Below are 19,130 nucleotides of genomic sequence, written 5' to 3' on the forward strand. Positions count from 1 at the left end.
TTATAAATCCAATGTCCCAGTATGGTAACTGGGAACACACTTCTGTGTTCCTTTGGATGAAATGATAAACCAAGGATTTGACTACTGGGTCATTAAAGATCTCATGTCATTGATGTAAAGAAGGGGCTCTAACCTTCACTTTCTATAGAAGCATTGTGGAATCAGTAACTGAGCACAGGTTTACAATGAAATGAAGGAAGAAACAGCAGATAAAAATCAAGTACATTTTATTTTCTGCAAATGAAAAAGCTATGTATAAATTATTTTAACATGCATGATTTTATACGCTTGAAAATCAAGTTAAGTGTTATCAGCAGTATCTGCGTATGATCAGATAAAAGTCTTTTAAGATGCATGATTTTATTTATATTTAAAAGCACAGCCCTGGCAGAAATGCAGTGCTGCAAAGGTCCTGATTCTCATTCCTCAAGGGATGTTTCGCCGGGGAGAGATGGACCATTCACAATTTCAATTTCCTTTAGCAGCCTGCAGCATCCTGCTGCACAGCCTCAACTGCTGAATATTTTATCAAGCAATTTAGGTTGTTTAAGTGTTTCCTTTTAGCTAGCCCAGTTGTGTGCTGGGAGGGATAGATGTTAAAGTGTGATACCATTTCTTTTGGCTCGCTGAGACCAGAATCCATTTTCCTCCCTCAGATGTGTAAATATTTGTCTATGGCTGGTCTGAAAATTACTTCAACACACAATAAAGAGTGAACCAGCTATCTCTACGTGCGGTGGTGTCTCCAGTCCAGTCTTCTGTGTTATCTGGGTGGGGTCTGACCATTCTGCATGCCAACATCAGCCATCCGGCAGTATCTGAGGAGGGGCCCATACAGAACACGTTTTCTTTTTGCACAAGCATCATGCATGTGTAAGCAAGCTTCTAAGCCACATTGTGAAGCTTGATTCACCACATCTCCTGTTTTCTCATTTTCCAAACCTGTCAGCAGGTCCACCGCAGTCAAATCTAAAAACTGTGTGGTCAGTCAGCGGTGAAGGAGCCCCCCTCAGTGAGGAACATTACAGTCTTGACTGCTGCATCCCACAGCTCCTCTTCTGTGGAAACCGTTGTTTCTCAAGCTCGTATGACTCCTGTGCTTCAAAATGCTGCCAGTGGAGTGTTGCATATGTTTTTATTTTCATTTATATTCAATTTAAAGCCCATTTGAGATTGGAAGAATATAATTCTCTCCAGATGTTTGTCTTGCAAGGGCAATCTAAGTCATTATAATCAGCGTCCACTAGCCAAATCAATCAGCTTTTTCTTTTTTGCCATGTAATTGAATTGCTCGGGCCCAGCCTCCCCTTTGCTCAACTGTAATGACATTAGAAAGCAGGGCTGAGGATGTGAACCCCACTAGGTATGTTCCTCTGATCCGCTCCTCCTCCATCACTGACACACACCCCACCTCTTCAATTCTGATGAACACAAACAGCTCTGACCTGCCTGCTCCCTGGGCAAAGCTCTCGCCAGCAACTCAAGGTGAAAGACAAAACACAAGAAACGTTGCCAACAAGAGGAGCTAGCTTGTTTGGCTGCTAGAGGGCAGGTTTGTGAATCTGTTTCTGTTTGACAGTTGCAGCTTTTTTTGCCCTTTTCCAAATTTTTTAACTTGCCAGGTTGTCATTTTCTGTTCAGATCCTGATTAGAGATAAAGGTAGCCTGTTCTCAGGCTTATGTTATGTTTCTTATGTTCTTATGTTTTTTTTTCATAACAATGCATAGTGCATGAATCGCCCCCTAAGCACTTCACATAATAGAGAAACCAAAACCGACAACAGTCTTCAGAAGTCCAAAGGTGCAAAGTGGAAAAGAGAATCCCCTTGAAACTAAAGTTTCCCTTCAATCAGTATCGTCTTTCAGGAACAATTTTAATAACATAATCTGCTTATGTATCAGTAATTTATTACCTAGCTGGCAGCACTGACCACGACATGCACAGAATCCTCTCTGCCAGGATATGAATTCAGACAAAATCACATTTGCATTTCATTTGCTCAACCTTATTGAAATGCTGGGCAGCAGAGTCCCTTTTAGCGAGCACTGCGATGGTGTGCAGGAGGTTTGCGAATTTCATTGTAAAATAGACAACACATGTGTAGAGTTTCCTGCTGCTTCAGTATTTCTATGTGGCTTATCCAGCATGTCTTCTTCAGTTCTCCAGTGCTTTGTATACCCTAAGCACACAGCTCCAGATGGCGGGATAGTGACACAGGTCCTTGCTTTGCAATACTCATATTAACTAATTTCTGCAACTGTCAAGTTGTGAATGATTTTTTACTGTGTAAGACAACTGACAATGTTTGTAGAGTATTAAAGTTACATACAGCATCTTTGCTATAGGGCTTGTCATTTCCTTAATGGGTGTGATGTGCCTTGATTAGACTTTTGCCACAACTATTAACTCCTGCGGTCAATGTCAGAGCCCTGACGTGCAAACAGCTCTTCCTGCTTCTGCTAGTTACTTGCCAGGTGTTCACATGGCATTAGAGCGTGGGGACTGAGACTGAATACTGGAGCACAAACCAAACTTGTCCTGTGAAGAACTGACAGCTGGCTTCTGACAGCTGAGACAAGGTTTCCTGCAGCAACATTAATGTGCAACACTGCCCCCTTTTGGCTGAACCCTCTGAGAAAAAATGAACAAATTAAAGGAGAAATCCAGTGCAAAACAAAGCAAACAAGCTGCTTCAGAAATCTGCATTTCGGAAGCTCATTGTCATAGGGCAGCTTACAGCAGAGATGGCCGTTCACATAACGAGCTTGCACTGACACGCTCTCTCTGAGTGACGTACACCCAAAGCAGGACACGTGATGAACTAACAGCCTGTGGAGGAACAGCCCTTTAGAGTACACTGACGCAAGCAGACTGTATTTTCTTCAGTGCTACTCACTTAAGGAAAATTAATAACTAAGAAGTACAGTAGCTCATCATTGCCTAGTCTGTGCTCTGAACCACGGGCTGTATCTACAGTTTAACTGTGTCGTCTGTCTCAGGGCGACAAGCAGATTAGTAGGTGAAACCTTGAGGCCCCCATCTCAGATTGAGGCAGCTCTTCAGCAGGGCTTGGCTCACCTGTGTCTATGAGAATTAGTCCGGCAACAGACACTGTTGACAAAATGACAATCGTGTGATACAGTAGGACTCGCATTCCTAGAGATATTCCCTCAGAGGACACCTGTGGAACCCACTGGGTCACCTCATGTTGTTGAGCGGTCAGTAGCAGGGAAAGGATGGACATAGGCCCAGTGGTTAATCAAGTACTGTATTTCCAACACACACCAGAGGAGAACCAAGATGTTACCTGTGCACAGAGCTTAAGATAAAAAGCAAATAACAGTTAATCCTGGCATGCTAGTGGAAAGTGAGCAGTGGCAGGCCAGGCCAAGGGATTCAACAACAGCCAGACTGCTATTGATCATGTATGCCTGCTGTATAATGAACCCTTATGCAATTAACCTCCATTTAATCTAAATAATTAACCCAAAGAATACACATCTGGCATGTAGAACATACAGTATTTCAGATTTTCAAGTAGGGAGCTGCATCAGCATGCATAGGCTGCAATGGAGCAGGTGAAGGTTATTCCATGGAAAAGAGACACAACGTTTCAGCTGTGGAGCCTTCACACCTGAAGAAGGCAGGAGGAAAAGGAATTAAGAGACAGAAATAGGATAAAGGGATACGAGATCAGAAGGATGATTACAAAGATCCAGCCCAGTGTGAGGTGGTTCATTTTTCACTGTTCTTTCTGAAGAATGGCTGGGTTGCCTGTCAGTGTCTTAGAGGATTCTGAATACTGAATCAAGCTTGCTTGTAGTATTTTATGTTCAAGACTAACATATTTGAGTTTTTTGTTCTTCTATTGTTTTTATAATGTAATAATAATAATAATAATAATAATAATAATAAACTTTATTTTATATAGCGCCTTTAAAGGTGGCTTCTCAAAGCGCTTTACAGGATGACAATAACAATAAATAAGAAGACTACAACAATAAATAAGAAAATTTCACAAGACAGGACACAATTATAATTACAACAATACAACAATAACAATAGAGGAGACCGTGGAAGATGGTATTAAGAAGAGCAGAGGGGTGAAGAATGGAAGCAGTTAAGTAAAGGCTTTTCTGAAAAGGAGGGTTTTGAGTCTGGATTTGAAGGAGTTTAGAGAAGGTGACTCTCTAATATCCTTGGGCAAGGAGTTCCAGAGCTTGGGGGCATAGCAGGAGAAGGCCCTGTCGCCCATACAATGTAGACGGGCTTGGGGGACAGTAAGGAGGGCAGAATTTGAAGAGTGGAGGTTGCGAGGTGGGGAGTAGGGCGATAAAAGTTCAGACAGGTATTGAGGTGCCAAGCCATGTAAAGCCTTGTAGGTGAGCATGAGGATTTTAAAGTCTACGCGGAATTTGACCGGAAGCCAGTGCAAGGACTCCAGGATAGGAGTAATGTGAACACTTGCACTAGATCTGGTCAGGATTCTGGCTGCTGAATTTTGGACATATTGCAGCTTGTTCAGAGTAGATTTAGATACCCCAGGGAGCAGAGCATTGCAGTAGTCAATTCGAGAGAATACAAATATGTTGATCAGCTTTTCAGCCACAGTTAATGATAGCATAGGGCGTAGTCTTGCGATATTTCTAAGGTGAAAGAAAGATGTTTTGACAGTATGCTGTACATGTGGGTCGAATGTTAAGCCAGAATCGAATATAACCCCAAGGTTTTTCAATTTTGATTGGAGCTCAAGTACAGAGCCATCTACAGACAGGGTTACAGGACTGGCTTTGTGAAGTTGATGGGGGGTAAGAAGAAGAAAGGCTCTACAGCCAAAATGTTGTGTCTGTTTTCTTTTCTTTTCAGCATTGAATAAACCTTTCCATGTACTATATTTCAGATATAATAAATCTTTGTAAGACAACAGTTTCACGTCTAACAGTAAGAAAGTGCTTGTTCTTTCACTTTTTCTTCTGGTCAAGGACTTGATACAAACCTGGGAAACTAGCTCCCCCACTAGATATGAATAATTACAACTGTAATGATTAATTAACAAGTAAGATAAACAAATAAAGCATTAATAATCAATAACTAAGTCAGCTTCATGTTGGTAATAATGCTGTTGCCTGGTGACTTGATGCTGCTCTCTAACATGTGGAAGTGTTAAAGATGAATTTCCTGGATTGGGGGGGACCCTGAGAGCAGCAGTGTGGAATTGTATAGAATATAGAATAAATATATCTACTGTATAAATACACATACTGTATGATCAACTGCAGTTGGTGGAAGTTTGTCGGACTTCTCAATGTTCTCAATGGCTTTCCCTGTGTAATGCCCCCCTCAGCCAGGTGCCAGTGAAGCAGAAGAATTGTTAGTTTGCACTTGTCGTTGCTGCAATCCTGAAGGTCTTCGACATACAGCGCATGTTCCTGTGCATTGTTATCTGTTTGTTTAATTAAGCATGTCTATGATATCTGGGGCTGGATGAAGCTGGCCATGCATCTGACTGCATTTTTTCCCATCAAAATATATCATTATATGATAAAAGTCAAGTTCTTATTTTTTATTCTGATATTTTTATTTCACATTTATTCTTACAGTATATGGAAAAGCATTGTTTCCTTATTTAAAGTCAGCTTTTGCTTTCCCTTAAATACAGGTAATAAAAAAGCTGCGGCAGAGTCCTGGGAATAAATACCCCTTCTGTCTGAAACCTGCTTCAGTGTTCAGCCCAGCATTGCAAACCTGAGGCTTACTGTATATTGTATGAGTTTAGAGGTTTGTTCTCACACTGCATGTGAGAGGGGTGTGACATCTTTCTTCTGCTCTGGCTCTGAGGTGTGAGAGAAGACAAACTACAAGGGATCTTGATTCAAGTATCCAAAATCGAGACAGGTATTGATCATAAACCACAGGATATTATCCAAAATCAGGGAACATTCTTTTAAAACTGATGTCAGGATCCACAACTTTACAAAAGATGTTGTGGGATTCTGGAATAACCACCTAGGATATTAAGGAACAAGTAATAGGTTTATTCTATGCTAAAAAAGAAAGAAAGAAAACACAACATTTCGGCCATGGAGCCTTTTTCTAAGATATTGTTTAAGTTCACATAGTAGGATGTTTCAGGACACAACTGAACAAGATACTGGGTCAATCAACTAACAAATGGCCTCTCATTTGGTCTTGTGTTTGTTTCTTTTATGCTGTGGTATTAATAATAATAATTAATAATTGCTTACACTTATATAGCGCTTTTCTGGACACTCCACTCAAAGCGCTTTACAGGTAATTGGGACTCCCCTCCACCACCACTAATGTGCAGCATCCACCTGGGTGATGCAACGGCAGCCATAGTGTGCCAGAACGCTCACCACACACAAAGCTATCAGTGGGGAGGAGAGCAGAGTAATGAAGCCAATTCATAGATGGGGAATTAATGTCAAGATGTCTCTATTTTCACACTCACTGTGGCTCCTCTCTGCTCTCCCTCTGCCTGCAGCTCTGGAATAATTTCTTTCACCTGTCTGTGGCATTCCTGACCCAGAGGAGCCTGCAGCTGGAGACTTTCTCCCCCACCAAGAGAGCAGCCATCCTCTGCAGGTCAGAACTCTTTCACCTTTCCTGCAGTAATGTCCACATATTTACTGATAACAATAAACACACACCAATTATCTTCTCTTCCACCTTCTACCTCCTGCAATTACATGACTTAACCTAACATAAAACTCCACGTTCAATTCAATTCCATTCCAAAATGATTATGAAAGTACTGTAACATTGTACATTGTGGGGACTCAGTTCTTAGATATTTAAGACAGTACTACAGTACATGTATATTTGTAGAGGGGCCTTTTTCCAATAGAGATCATAGTGATACATTGTTGAAATACACAATGGCCTCTGGAACAAAGTAAATATTCTTTTATTTGTCTTGTGCTGTGAAGATGTCCTCCTTCAAAAGTTTAAAAGACTGATGAAGGATAGAAATGAGTCCTCAGTGATGGCACAGGCCTTCCTCAGGATCTGCTGGACATACAGCTGTGCCAGCGGGCTTAAGGGCTCGCCATTGATTTTAGAGCTGCTGTTCACAACATTTTGAAGGTATTTTTTTAATAGAGTGATGTGAACAAACAGATAAAGGAAAAAGTTAAGTAATTTCTATAAAAGAGTAATACACGTTTGATAGGATTTGCTTTTGAAAACCAAAGGAACTCACTAAGTAAGAGCTGCTGGGATTTCTTCACAGTCTGTGATCTGTACCAACAGACTCACATTGTTCCTTACAGTACAAAACAATAGAAATATACTGTAGACAACAGGGAGGCCTGAACTGAAGGCACTAACACAGTCAACCCAGCAATTTTTCAGAAAGAACAGAGAAACCAACTCACACTGGGTTGGATCTTTGTTAATTATTCTTCTGATCTTGTATCCCTTTCTTCTCTTTCTCTCTGGTAATTCCTTTCCCTCCCACCTCTCTCTGCAGGTATGGGGATATGCGTGGAGTCCTTGGAGCCACTATCAGGGATATGTGGAATCGGCTTGGTAAGACAATTGAGGCACAGAGACTTCTGACACTGAGCAAGCTGACCACGCCCCAGTACTGTCTGCACTGACCACACACCATCCCTGCGCCTCAGTACTGTCTGCACTGACCACACACCAGCCCTGCGCCTCAGTACTATCTGCACTGACCACACACCAGCCCTGCGCCCAGTACTGTCTGCACTGACCACACATCAGCCCTGCAGCTGTGGCTGGAAGGTTGCTGGTTCATATCCCATGGCCGGCAGAGGAATCCTACTCAATTGGGCCCCTGAGCAAGGCCCTTAACCCCAGGAGCACTGTATAAATGGCTAACGCTGTGCTCTGACCCCAAGATTCTCTCCCTGTCTGTGTCTCATGGAGAGCAAGCTGGGGATATGTGAAAAAGACAAATTCCTAATGCAAGAAATTGTATATGGCCAATAAAGTGATTTTATCTTATCTGATCTTTATCCTGTACTCCAGCACTGTGCCAGTATGTCCACACAATCCTGTACTCCAGCACTGTCCCAGTATGTCCACGCAATCCTGTACTCCAGCGCTGTCCCAGTATGTCCACGCAATCCTGTACTCCAGCGCTGTCCCAGTATGTCCACACTGTGCGCCTGTGTGTTCTTACAGGGCAGCACAAGATGGCGTTTATCCCGGACCTGGTGGGCCCCCTGCTGGAAGTGACACTGGTGCCAGAGCCTGAGCTGCAGAGACTCACCCTCCCACTCTTCTACGACATGATGTTGTGTGAATACAACATCAGGGGCAACTTCAACACTGTGAGAGCCACTTATTATTATTATTATTATTATTATTATTATTATTATTATTATTATTATTATAGTACACAATGAACAGATCCAGTCATTGGATGGGAACCATTAGATCGTGTGTATTTCAATGAATGATCTTACAGGCTAATCTGTTCCCTGTAATTGAATTGGAATATTTGATTAAAACCGTGTCTAGATTTGGGGAGCAATGTGGTATGGACAGGAGTTGGGGTTCACTGTAGTGTGGTAGTGATGAGGGATGACAGCAGTGTGGACTAGAATCGGGGAACAATACAATGTTTTACAATACTATGTGACTGGAGATTGGGAACTCTCCAGTGTGTAGAGCTAAGGGGCACTGGAGTATACCGCATGCTGGGTGTACATGTGTGCTCGGCCCAGGAACAGAGGTAACAGGCAGTGCAGCCAGAGAATTGTGGTTCTACAGGTCCCCTGAGATGATCCAGTCTTTGCAGCACGCATGATTGTAATGGGGAAATAAATCTGTATACTGTACAGTATATCTCCAGTAACACACTTCACTGCTCTCTTTATTCATGAGCTATGTAGACATTAACCTTTTGCGAAAATACCAGTTTAAACACTTCTCTTGTTTAAAGTATCATGTTTTGATACTTCTCTTGAAATTAGCTAAAAATTGTAGCCTTAGACTTTGAAATATGAGCCACTTCTGATATGCTGATGTCCATTTAGTCGTGAATACATGAAAACTAGCAGAGAGACTAGATGCATCCCGGCTGTGTGGTGTGCTCTGTCCCCTGCAGTTCGAAGATGAGATCATTAAGAAGTTGGACAGTGAGGTGGAGGGAGGCCGTGGCGACCAGCAGTACAAACTGCTCTTCCAGAAAACGTGAGTGCCCTGAAGACTCCAGGAGACCCTGGCGGATATTTGACTGTCAGCGAGAGAACAACTTGTCACCCAGCCGTGCTGTCCACCCCCGTGGATGGAGGGGATGGGGGGGTCACTGTGTGTGCTCACACCTCAGCACTGCAGCTGGATCATAGAGCACAGCTCGCAGGAGTCAACTGGCCACAAGATCATTAAACACACCACAGATTCCAATCCCTGACCACAACACATTATCGCTGGCATTTTATCATGTCATGTCAACTGAGCATTGTTGCCAGTGGGATTGAGTGATTTATTCTCATACACTGTAGTGACTTGTCTTGTTTATGTTTCTCATCCCTCCTTGCCCCCCCCTCTTCTTCCGCCCTTCTCCTTGTCTCCCATCTCCCAGCCTGCTGGAGTGCAACACGCAGCACCCCTTCCTGGCAGGGCATTGTCAGCAGTTCGTTACCTTGGTAACCGGACTGATGGAGCGCCTCTTGGACTACAGAGCCGTGATGTACGATGATAATGAGGCCTACCGAATGCGCTGCACCGTCAACCTGCTGGTACTATCTGTTCACTTCTCCCTCTTTCCAGCTCTGGGTGTCTTATTGCAGGTCTGTTGTCCTGCCTGCATATCTGTTTTACCCTCTGAGGACACGCCCCTCTGACCAACTGAGCTTCTGCTTGTTTCAGTCTCTCCCTCACCATCTCTTTCACAGACCTGTCCTTGAGAAGAGTGTCCTGTGTCCTGTCTTTCTTTCTGTCTCACGTGCTCTCTTCTGCCTAAGATATTCCTCTCTGTCCTTAAGTCTTCATTTCTTCATGTGCTCTGTGCTGCACTGTGTTTCCTTCTTTAGCTCATGACTTTCACCTGCTAGGCTGACCAACACTAGGCACCATTTGAGAAGAGGTGTAAATAATCCCACAGGTGCTCGATCTTCCATGAAAACCAGGAGAAGTTTAATTATCGAAGCCAGATGTTAGACTCTACAAAACTTCTTCTTAAGGATTTAAAAATGGTAGATACAGTAAAGTCTTCAAAACTTAGTAGTAGCTTGGGTTCCCAGGAAAAGTACAGTGAGACCATCTCTGAGCTCTGTGACAGAACATTCTCACTGGCCTGGGATTCTGCCTTTTATCTTAGAAACTTCTCCCCTTGTTACTACAGGGCTCTTAAAGGCCTCTAAACTATTAACAAGTTCTTTTTTCTTTTCTTTTCCTGGTCTGATGTTGCAACGGACAATGCAAATAATCTGCAACTTTAATTTGTTTTAAAATAAACCAGTTTGCCTCAAGTGTATTTGCAAGCTGCAATATACAGTAGCTCCATCACACTGACCCATCAGGCAGGTATTTATTCATCAGGAGTCTTCAAAAATGTCAACTTTAGATAAACCATGCAGTGTGACCCAGACTTAATATGTGTTTCTGTGCTTTAAATTGATGTAAGTTGTGTCAAGACAATCTAAGAACTTAGCTGTATCATGTCTGCCTCTCAACAGAACTTCTACAAGGAGATAGACCGACAGGAGATGTATATCAGGTAAGCAAAATATACACTGTGGCGGTGCGGTGGCTCTGTGGCTCACCATCTGCACCTGCAGTTGGAAGGTTGCCGGTTCGTATCCCATGGTTGGCAGAGGAATCCTACCCTGTTGGGCCCCTGAGCAGGGCCCTTAACCCCAGCTGCTCCAGGGGTGTGGTATAAATTGCTGACCCTGCACTCTGACTACCACTCTCTCCCTGTCTTTGTGTCTCATGGAGAGCAAGCTGGGGTATGTGAAAAGACAAATTCCTAGTTCAAGAAATTGTAGATGGCCAATAAAGTGATCTTATAACAGAGTAAACACTGTCCTGTTTTCCTAATTAGATGATTTATTCAGTGTTGGCTCTTATTCACAAATGAGGGATCTATAATTTAAAGGTAGAACTCTTGTCTTCTCTAATAGTGTTGTGGTAAGCCGCATGGTTTAGTGGTGAGAATAGCATGACTCCCACTGTGTCTCTAACTCTAACCCACCACTTCGCCTAAATCAGAAATCAAGTACCTTCACTCCCTGACAGTACTAAACATCTTAGAGGTTGGATTATTAAATGCATTAAATCACAAAGAGTTTACAGATGCAGACATCCTACAGTAAATAGTACCAGTAGTTCAGTATACATGTAACAGCCTATTATCAACCTCATGGTGCTCTGCAGATGAACATTCACTGGACACCACAATACAATCTGATCCTTTCTTACTGAAAAGTGCTACATTAGAAATAAGTATTGATATTCTTATCCGCAAACGCCTTCAATGCATGAGTGTGCTACTTTTGCCTCTGGTGAAGTGCCTGTTGTAAAGAAGCATTCACAGCCCTGTTGTTTATACAGCCCAGCCAAGCTGTATAGAGATGCATGTGGAGAGATACTTTCCCAGACTCCCAGGCTGGAGTAGCTCATTGTAACGGAGTGCATTTGGCAGGGTTTCCTGATTAATGTCTCGGATAGAGGGAGTGTAGCGGTGTTGGGCCCCGAGTTAAAACACAGACAATAGCTTTGCCTCTAAGGCTCCAGGCTACTTCTACTATTACAAGTGCAACAGAAACAAATGTTCACCGACAATAATCAAATTAACACAGAGGCCCCGGGGAAAGACTGGCATTCAAAGCCGATTAATCAGACATCACAGCAACAGCTGCTCCATCTCTAGAGCAAGAGCTTGTGGTCTGGAGGCTGGTGACACTGTCAGGCACGCTTCTGTGGGCTTGAGGACGGACAGTGCAACAGCAGACACTGGTCAGGGAGTCTCTGAGGCTGAGGCCTGAGCTTCTGAGTCCAGTATTTCTTAGTCACCTGTCAGGTCAAGGAACCGTGCAGCCTGATGGAAGAGGGCACCTGACTCCCTGTCATTCTGCTTCAATCACTGTCAGCAATGCATGAGCTCACTGAGCAGGCAGGTAATTCTGTATGCATTAGATTTTAGAGAGTGAGAAGCCGTGGACTTTTTATCACTGGAAAAAAAACAGAGAGAGGAAAACAAATTAAGCTGATTGAAGTCGTTATGTACAGTAGTATACACGTTATATTGTGTTCAATGTCGGTCATAGACTTATTTTGTACAGCATACATATTGTACATACTGTTGCTTACAGTACTGTATATAATACAGTGTTTTATGCTTATTTCCATTTTAATTCACACTGTATATGGAACTAGGGGTATACTTCATTTAGTATGTATGTACTTTGTGTACTGTACATATTGTATCTTTGTAATGAGGACATAAAGTGTATGGATGACAATTCCAAAAAAGGATATAAAAAGGCAATGAGCAAAAAGCACCTGCACTTAATAAAATACCCCTGTTTTCAAAAACTGTGCATAATGGTGCATATACTGTAGTATAAATACAAATAGTATAAACATAAATGCGTTAGTCTATTAGGAAAATACAAATGACCCTAAACAATGGATTTTATTGGTTGGATTGTTTTTGACATGTTGTTAAGCTTTAACCACTGTTTGATAACAAGACAAGAGAACAGAAGAAAATTTCCTGTGTGACTACAACTAAATGTATGTTATTTTATTTAATGGTGTTAGAAGGTCAAGGTACTGGAGCTTATTCACCTGGGTATTCTGGGTATTCTGGTTTTGACCAGACTATCTCTATCCTATTAGAGAGTGCCATGTGCTGGTATTGACTGTCCATGTATCTGGGTGTCAGTGTTGTCAGTGTTCATGGATCTGACCGTGTCTGGGTTCTGCACCTGGAACTGTTCATGGGTCTGAACCAGTCAGGGTACTGTATCTAGTTCTGTCTTCAGTTTTGACTTAAATGGTACTTTATCTCACATTGTCAATACTTCTAACTCAAATAAATCTCTCTCTCTCTGTCTCTCAGATACCTCCACAAGCTGAGAGATCTTCATCTACGCTATGAGAACTACACAGAGGCTGCCTTCACTCTTCTACTCCACGCCAAGCTGTTGAAGGTAAGAGGCTTTTCCACCCACTCTCCCCCTCTTTCCTTCTAAATCGATCATTTTTGCTCTCTCTTGCTCTTTTCCTGCCCTTTCTTCACCTCTCTCCCTCTTCCTCCACTCCTTCCTCCCTAACAGAAATTCAAATTTCCAATTCAAAGATATTCATTGGCACGATCAATAAGTTATAGAGAGACCTCAGCAATAACAATTAGCAAATAACATTTTAATATTAATTGAGAGACTCACTGTCTGTTCCTCAGGCTGGGACAGGAGATCACACACTGTATTATTATTATTATTATTATTATTATTATTATTATTATTATTATTATTATTATTGAGAGACAGGCTCACTGTTCCTCAGGCTGGAACAGGAGATCACACGCTGTATTATTATTATTGAGAGACAGGTTCACTGTCTGTTCCTCAGGCTGGGACAGGAGATCACACACTGTATTATTATTATTGAGGGACAGGCTCACTGTCTGTTCCTCAGACTGGGACAGGAGATCACACACTGTGTTATTATTGAGATACAATTCTATTGAGTTTCTCACAGTGTGCATGCAGTGCTTATCTCATCCCTTCTTCTGGGTGTGTTTTCTGGGTGGGTTGGGCTGTTAAATATGCATGTTTATTCTAACTGTGCTCATTGCATGTGCAGACTCACTGTTTCTGTTTCCTGGCAGTGGTCTGATGAGCCGTTCTCAGCACAGATGCAGGGCTTTGAGACACTGCACACCCACAGACAGGTGAAGGAGAGTCTCTACAACAAGATAATTGACTACTTTGACAAGGGCAAGGTACTGAAAAATCCATTGATTTTCTAATGTTTGGAAAAGTCAAACACATAGTCATTTAGCTGTTTAAGGTTTTTTCTTCTTCTCTCTTATGTTGTCTTGTCACAACCAATGTTATACAAAAATGTATAGTACAACGTCAATAGTGAGAACATAATAAACAGATGACCTTTAGCCCTCCTGTGTTCATTATATTTCTGTAAATTTAAGTGACATTAAGCACTTAAAAGACATGTGAGCAGACTCTTGAACAATGGAATAGAACTGTAAACTTGTTGAAAGACAATTTTAAAACAACGATAGAAGCTTAATTTTTCCACAGTTATCAAGTCAAAATAACTTTCCACCTGTCCTCATCGTTCAGCTTACAATACGCACACTTTATGTATCTAAGACCACTGTTTTTATTTTTTTTAATTTTGTGTAATGCTTCAGTGCTGAACAATTAATCTACAAACTCTAAATCCCTTTACCACTGTATGCCTTTAAGTTATTTGCCTTCTATGATCTTACTATATTGCACATTATTGCCTTCCTTAATGCAAAAATATGTACTGATATTACACTTGATTTTCTATGCATTACCCTACTTCTGAATACTATCTAAATCCTCTTGTATTGACCTAATCACATCCTAGTTAAAGTCTGTTCTCTCAGGTGTTAATCATCTCGTTATCTGCTGGAAGTCAGTTGGTTATGGGGGAAACAGTGGTACAGTATTCTGTGCCAGGATCCAATGCATCGTCTGGCTCTCTTGACAGATGGTGGCAAATTAGAAAGCAGTTTTATTTCCCTTGTGGTATTGTAACCCAGTTTTACATAACTGTTAATACAGTTTGTCACACAGGGGGAACAGCGATCTCCTCCCTCTGATTCTGGTTTCTGGTTGCACTACACTAGTTATCAGAAACTTTGCAGCTGGGTAGGAGCAAAGGGTTAGGGACAATACTCTATTGTGTTCTATTCTGGCCTTACTTTAACGCTCAGCCAGTTGATTAGAATATGTCATTGATAACTGAATGTGCTAACAACTACAGTTAAAAATTAATGAGATTTGCATACGTTTTGCATAATAATAATAATAATAATAATAATAATAATAATAATAATAACTGAAAAGCACCTTTTTGGACAGCTATACTAAAGGCAAACAGAACGTTAGAATATATACAGTACACTGTAGTACATATTATTTAGAGAGAGTTTGAATCAAGGGATCATTTGCTAAAATTGTACAGTGCACTAGTAAGATATTATTACATACAATTTTGATCACTATGTTACAAAAATATTCCAGGACTTAAAGATATTTCCTACACTGTCAGGCTGAAGAAACTGAACCTTTATTGTTTTGAGCAGAGAAGACTACAAAGGGAACTGATCCAAATACTCCAGATCCAAGTCATGACAAAGTCAATCCAGCAGACTAGAACAGTGAAACACGAACCAGAGGACACAGGTTGAAACTGCTTGGAAGAGCATTAAAAACTGAGAACAGGGGGCACGTCTTTACCCACAGAGTTGTAGGAATATGGAACAAGCTATCCAGCCATGTTGTTGAGGCGGATACCCTGGATACTCTCAGTAAACAACTGGATGAGATTCTCAGATTATTAGAAGACAAACACTTCTAAAGACTATTAAAAGACAAACAGGTTAAAAGTACTGAATGTCCTCCTAATGTTCTTTAGTCATGCAATTCAGCTGACAATATCTGACATCACATTTGATAATGGCGCACTCTCGTGCATGGGACACAGCACTTCAGAATTGTCTGTTGGGAACTGGCTCTGCCTGCCTACAAGTCTTTGAACACCGTATGAAGACAATGTCTTCCAGACATACAGGCTTTGGAAATAGTATCACCAGAATGAAAGCTTTTTATTGATTCTGAAAAAAATGTTAGTTTGGCCTCTGTCTAATCTTTATTTAAAAGCTTGAGTAAATGTTTATAGAGGTAAAGATACTAAGAGGAATTGTTAAGTGCAAGCTGAAGGATTTTGATTTTATTTATTCCTTACCGGAACAAAGCCAGGAATTGTCTCGTGCGTTAAGCATCAGTAGTTTTCTTAACTGCATTGTCAGACACCTGTCTCTTTGGCTTGCAAGTTTTTTTGTCAACCGACAAGACACCTCTTACCATTTTGTAAAAACAAAATTCTCACTTTTTCAGAAAGCATTTGGAGGTCATGTATACCGTACGTATCTAATAAGTATATCAATTTAAGCATAAAGAAGAAAAAGTAAAAGAATGATATTTTGGCTTAAAGTAATTGTGAGTTAAGGAAACAGGAGTGCCTATGAAAGATCTGTGCAGGTGCAAGGAGTTGCAGGACTCCCTACAGTGCCAGGCTGCAGAAGGCGACCCTGGAGACAGTGAGGCCCCAGGCCTGTGGTCTCAGGTCCCCTGTGAGCTCATGTGCTCCTGGGTCACCAAAGGCCCTCAGAGACTGAAGCCAATGTGCAGCTCTTAGCCTCAGTGCCACTAATGAGGCTCCCTGCTCCTGGTGTCACACAGAGGACAACACCCACCTCTACTCCTCTCCCCGTCTGTTTCTCTCTGGCTCTTCTCTAGATGTGGGAGGAGGCTCTGGTGCTGTGCAAGGAGCTGGCGCAGCAGTACGAGAATGAGATCTTCGACTACGAGATGGTCAGCGCCATCCTGGTCAGTGAGTGTGGGAGGGCGGAGGGCTGGTCATGCGGACAGCGGGGGCAGCGAGGTCAGACTGCGAGGGGAGCAGGAGCGGGTGGGAGATCAGGAAATTAATATTAAAGAAGGGAGGGCGGGGGAGAGAGGGTGAGGGATAGCACAACAGATGGATGTGACAGAGAGCTGGGCGGAGAAAGGGTGAAATGAGAGTCTGTCAGTTCTGTGAATACCTCTGACAGAGTGCCAAACCCCATGATGAAGTGCTTAAATAATCCCTCCACTCCACCACAGAGCCAGTTTTGCTGACAGACATTGGGCTCATTTGGGATCTTCAGGTAATTTTCGTGTGGTGCCCATATTTCTACGTCACTGTTTCCACTCAGCTAAAATGCACTCTGCAGGGACCAGTGAGGCTGTCCGCCTTATGGTGCCTTCAGCTCCTACTCCTCCTCTCCTGCTCTCTCCATCTGCCTCTGTCTGATTAATTCAATCAAACCTTGTTTCAGGCAGGCATTCTGGGCTGTTTGACAAAGTGATAACAAATGTCCCTGCTGTGCTTGTTACACCACCCAACATGAGCGCCAGTCAGAACTGTCAGAACTGCTTAATGACAAGTGTTTTGGACAGCGCTCTACTTGGGTAGAGCCAAGCTGCATTCTTAGCTGAAGAAGAGTGTCCTAATAGGAGAATCAGTGTTTTGCTATCTAGGAGGTTCAGCCACCTGATTCCTAAGGTTTTTGTAAATATTTCTCCCTTACATCTTTGTTTTTGCAACAGTATAGCAGGAAGTGCCTCTTTGTCTCTTTTGAATTACCGTTTACAGATTTTCTGCCCTTCCTGGTCGTCAAGAGCTGTTTTTGATAAATATATTTTTACAGAACTCCAACTGGAGCTACGCTTTCGCACTCAGTCTGGGTGGAGTTTGGCTGGTGAAGATTTTTGTAAAGGGTTTAATTTTAAATAAATAGTTCATAGTGCAGAGACCCCTGCATGCCTTTTCTTTACATGTGTTTGCTGAACATGTGTGAGACCCTGGTAAGAGTATCTGGAGGAGTGTTTCCCTGGTGGGTTTGTGGGCAACAGCAGGTCTAGGCCATCAGCACAGAGCAGGAGTGTAGTTTCTCTGTTGTGTAGAGTGCTATCACAGTCCACAGACTACTGTGGTTGTTCATTAATGAAAAAACTGAGCAGAATTGGACCGCAGCCCTCCCTCACCCACTTCTCTGAGTGCAGAATTCCTTTTCCTGCAGATTTCCACTGCACACAGATTCTCTGAGAACATTGGTTTGATTACATTGTTGACATCCCCCTTACACAGCTTTAAATAAGCTTCTAAAACATCAAACAGTGGGAGCTGAACCGAACTAAAAGCTTTTTACAATCGATAAAACAAGATACATTTACTTTTGTTTTTGTGTTTTTATTGTACAGTTTAGAAGTGTGCGTAGGGTATAAATATTCGTGTTCAACATTCAGGAATTGATAATACAAAACCTTTTCCTACATTACTGCTCACACTGGTGCCTCCGTTGTAATTGGGGTTGACCTTTCTGCACCATTACAAGTAAGAGTTGTACTGTATGTCCTGTGTCCCTGCTCCCATGGTCTGCAGCTTCCTGACATGTCTGATGCTGTCCACTGGCATCTTTTCCTGGGCTCTACAGTGTGGAGCTGGACTCTGACCTCCTGCCATGACCTTTCGTTGACCTTTAAGTCTTTGGGTCCTGGTAGTTTTTAATTTCTGCCCTAATCTTTTAGTTTGTGGTGAAAGCAGTTTGATCCAAACTTACACTTTCTCCACCTGACTGATAGATTTTCAGAATATTTGATCAAGAATGCTCCATTGGCCTTTCTGTCTGTTTGCTATGTTTTGGGGTTATATTCTTTAGATAACATTGTAATATTAGCAACACAAATACAGTACGTCTGTTCAATCGATTCTTCTATTTCTTTTTTTGGGAGGTAAGTAATCTTTCTCTGATGAAGCAGGTTTTATAGTGAGTTAAACTCAATAACTTGATCTGTCTGAGGCTTGTGATGTTCTTGCCATGACAGAAATCTGAGGTTGCTGACAGCTTCACACTGTCAGTGCAGACAAGTTACAATTTTGTTTCATTTTTGTCCTTGTTGATATTTTACAAACTTGAATGTTTTCCTAATTTTAAATATTTGTTGTACATTGTATCTAGATTTATCGCATCAATTTTGGGGAGCTCAGTGGGTAATAGATTTAATGCAATTATTGTCTCAAAGAGATATAAAACAAAATATTGACTTTTACAATCTGCAATGCAATGTAATCATACATCAGTAGCGTCATACTGTAATCAGTAAGTTCAGCAAATATTTTCTTTCTAATATGATAACATTTTCTAAATATTTTTGTTCTAATATGATTATATTTTGTTCTAATATGATGAAAAATATATGCAATTTATTTTATATACAATTTCTTAAAAATAACATTTATTATATTGTCCTTATTCCTGTTAATCTCACGATTACAAATGCAAATGACACTGTCTCACTTCTAT

At 41.7% G+C, this 19,130-nt stretch overlaps 1 protein-coding gene across 2 annotated transcripts in view; it reads left to right on the forward strand.

The window, feature by feature from the left end:
• LOC102698393 (dedicator of cytokinesis protein 2-like) overlaps nt 1-19,130 on the forward strand; it is a 257,475-nt gene that overhangs the window by 223,600 nt on the left and 14,745 nt on the right. For both annotated transcript variants that reach the window (XM_069187590.1, XM_069187591.1), the window contains 9 exons: nt 6,507-6,607; nt 7,494-7,552; nt 8,174-8,322; nt 9,102-9,187; nt 9,579-9,735; nt 10,675-10,715; nt 13,065-13,155; nt 13,836-13,949; nt 16,522-16,611. In XM_069187590.1, the coding sequence (XP_069043691.1) occupies nt 6,507-6,607; nt 7,494-7,552; nt 8,174-8,322; nt 9,102-9,187; nt 9,579-9,735; nt 10,675-10,715; nt 13,065-13,155; nt 13,836-13,949; nt 16,522-16,611 (888 nt within the window). The remainder of the gene's footprint in view (nt 1-6,506; nt 6,608-7,493; nt 7,553-8,173; nt 8,323-9,101; nt 9,188-9,578; nt 9,736-10,674; nt 10,716-13,064; nt 13,156-13,835; nt 13,950-16,521; nt 16,612-19,130) is intronic.

Source organism: Lepisosteus oculatus, chromosome 3 (assembly GCF_040954835.1).
Source record: "Lepisosteus oculatus isolate fLepOcu1 chromosome 3, fLepOcu1.hap2, whole genome shotgun sequence".
NCBI classification, from domain to species: domain Eukaryota; kingdom Metazoa; phylum Chordata; class Actinopteri; order Semionotiformes; family Lepisosteidae; genus Lepisosteus; species Lepisosteus oculatus.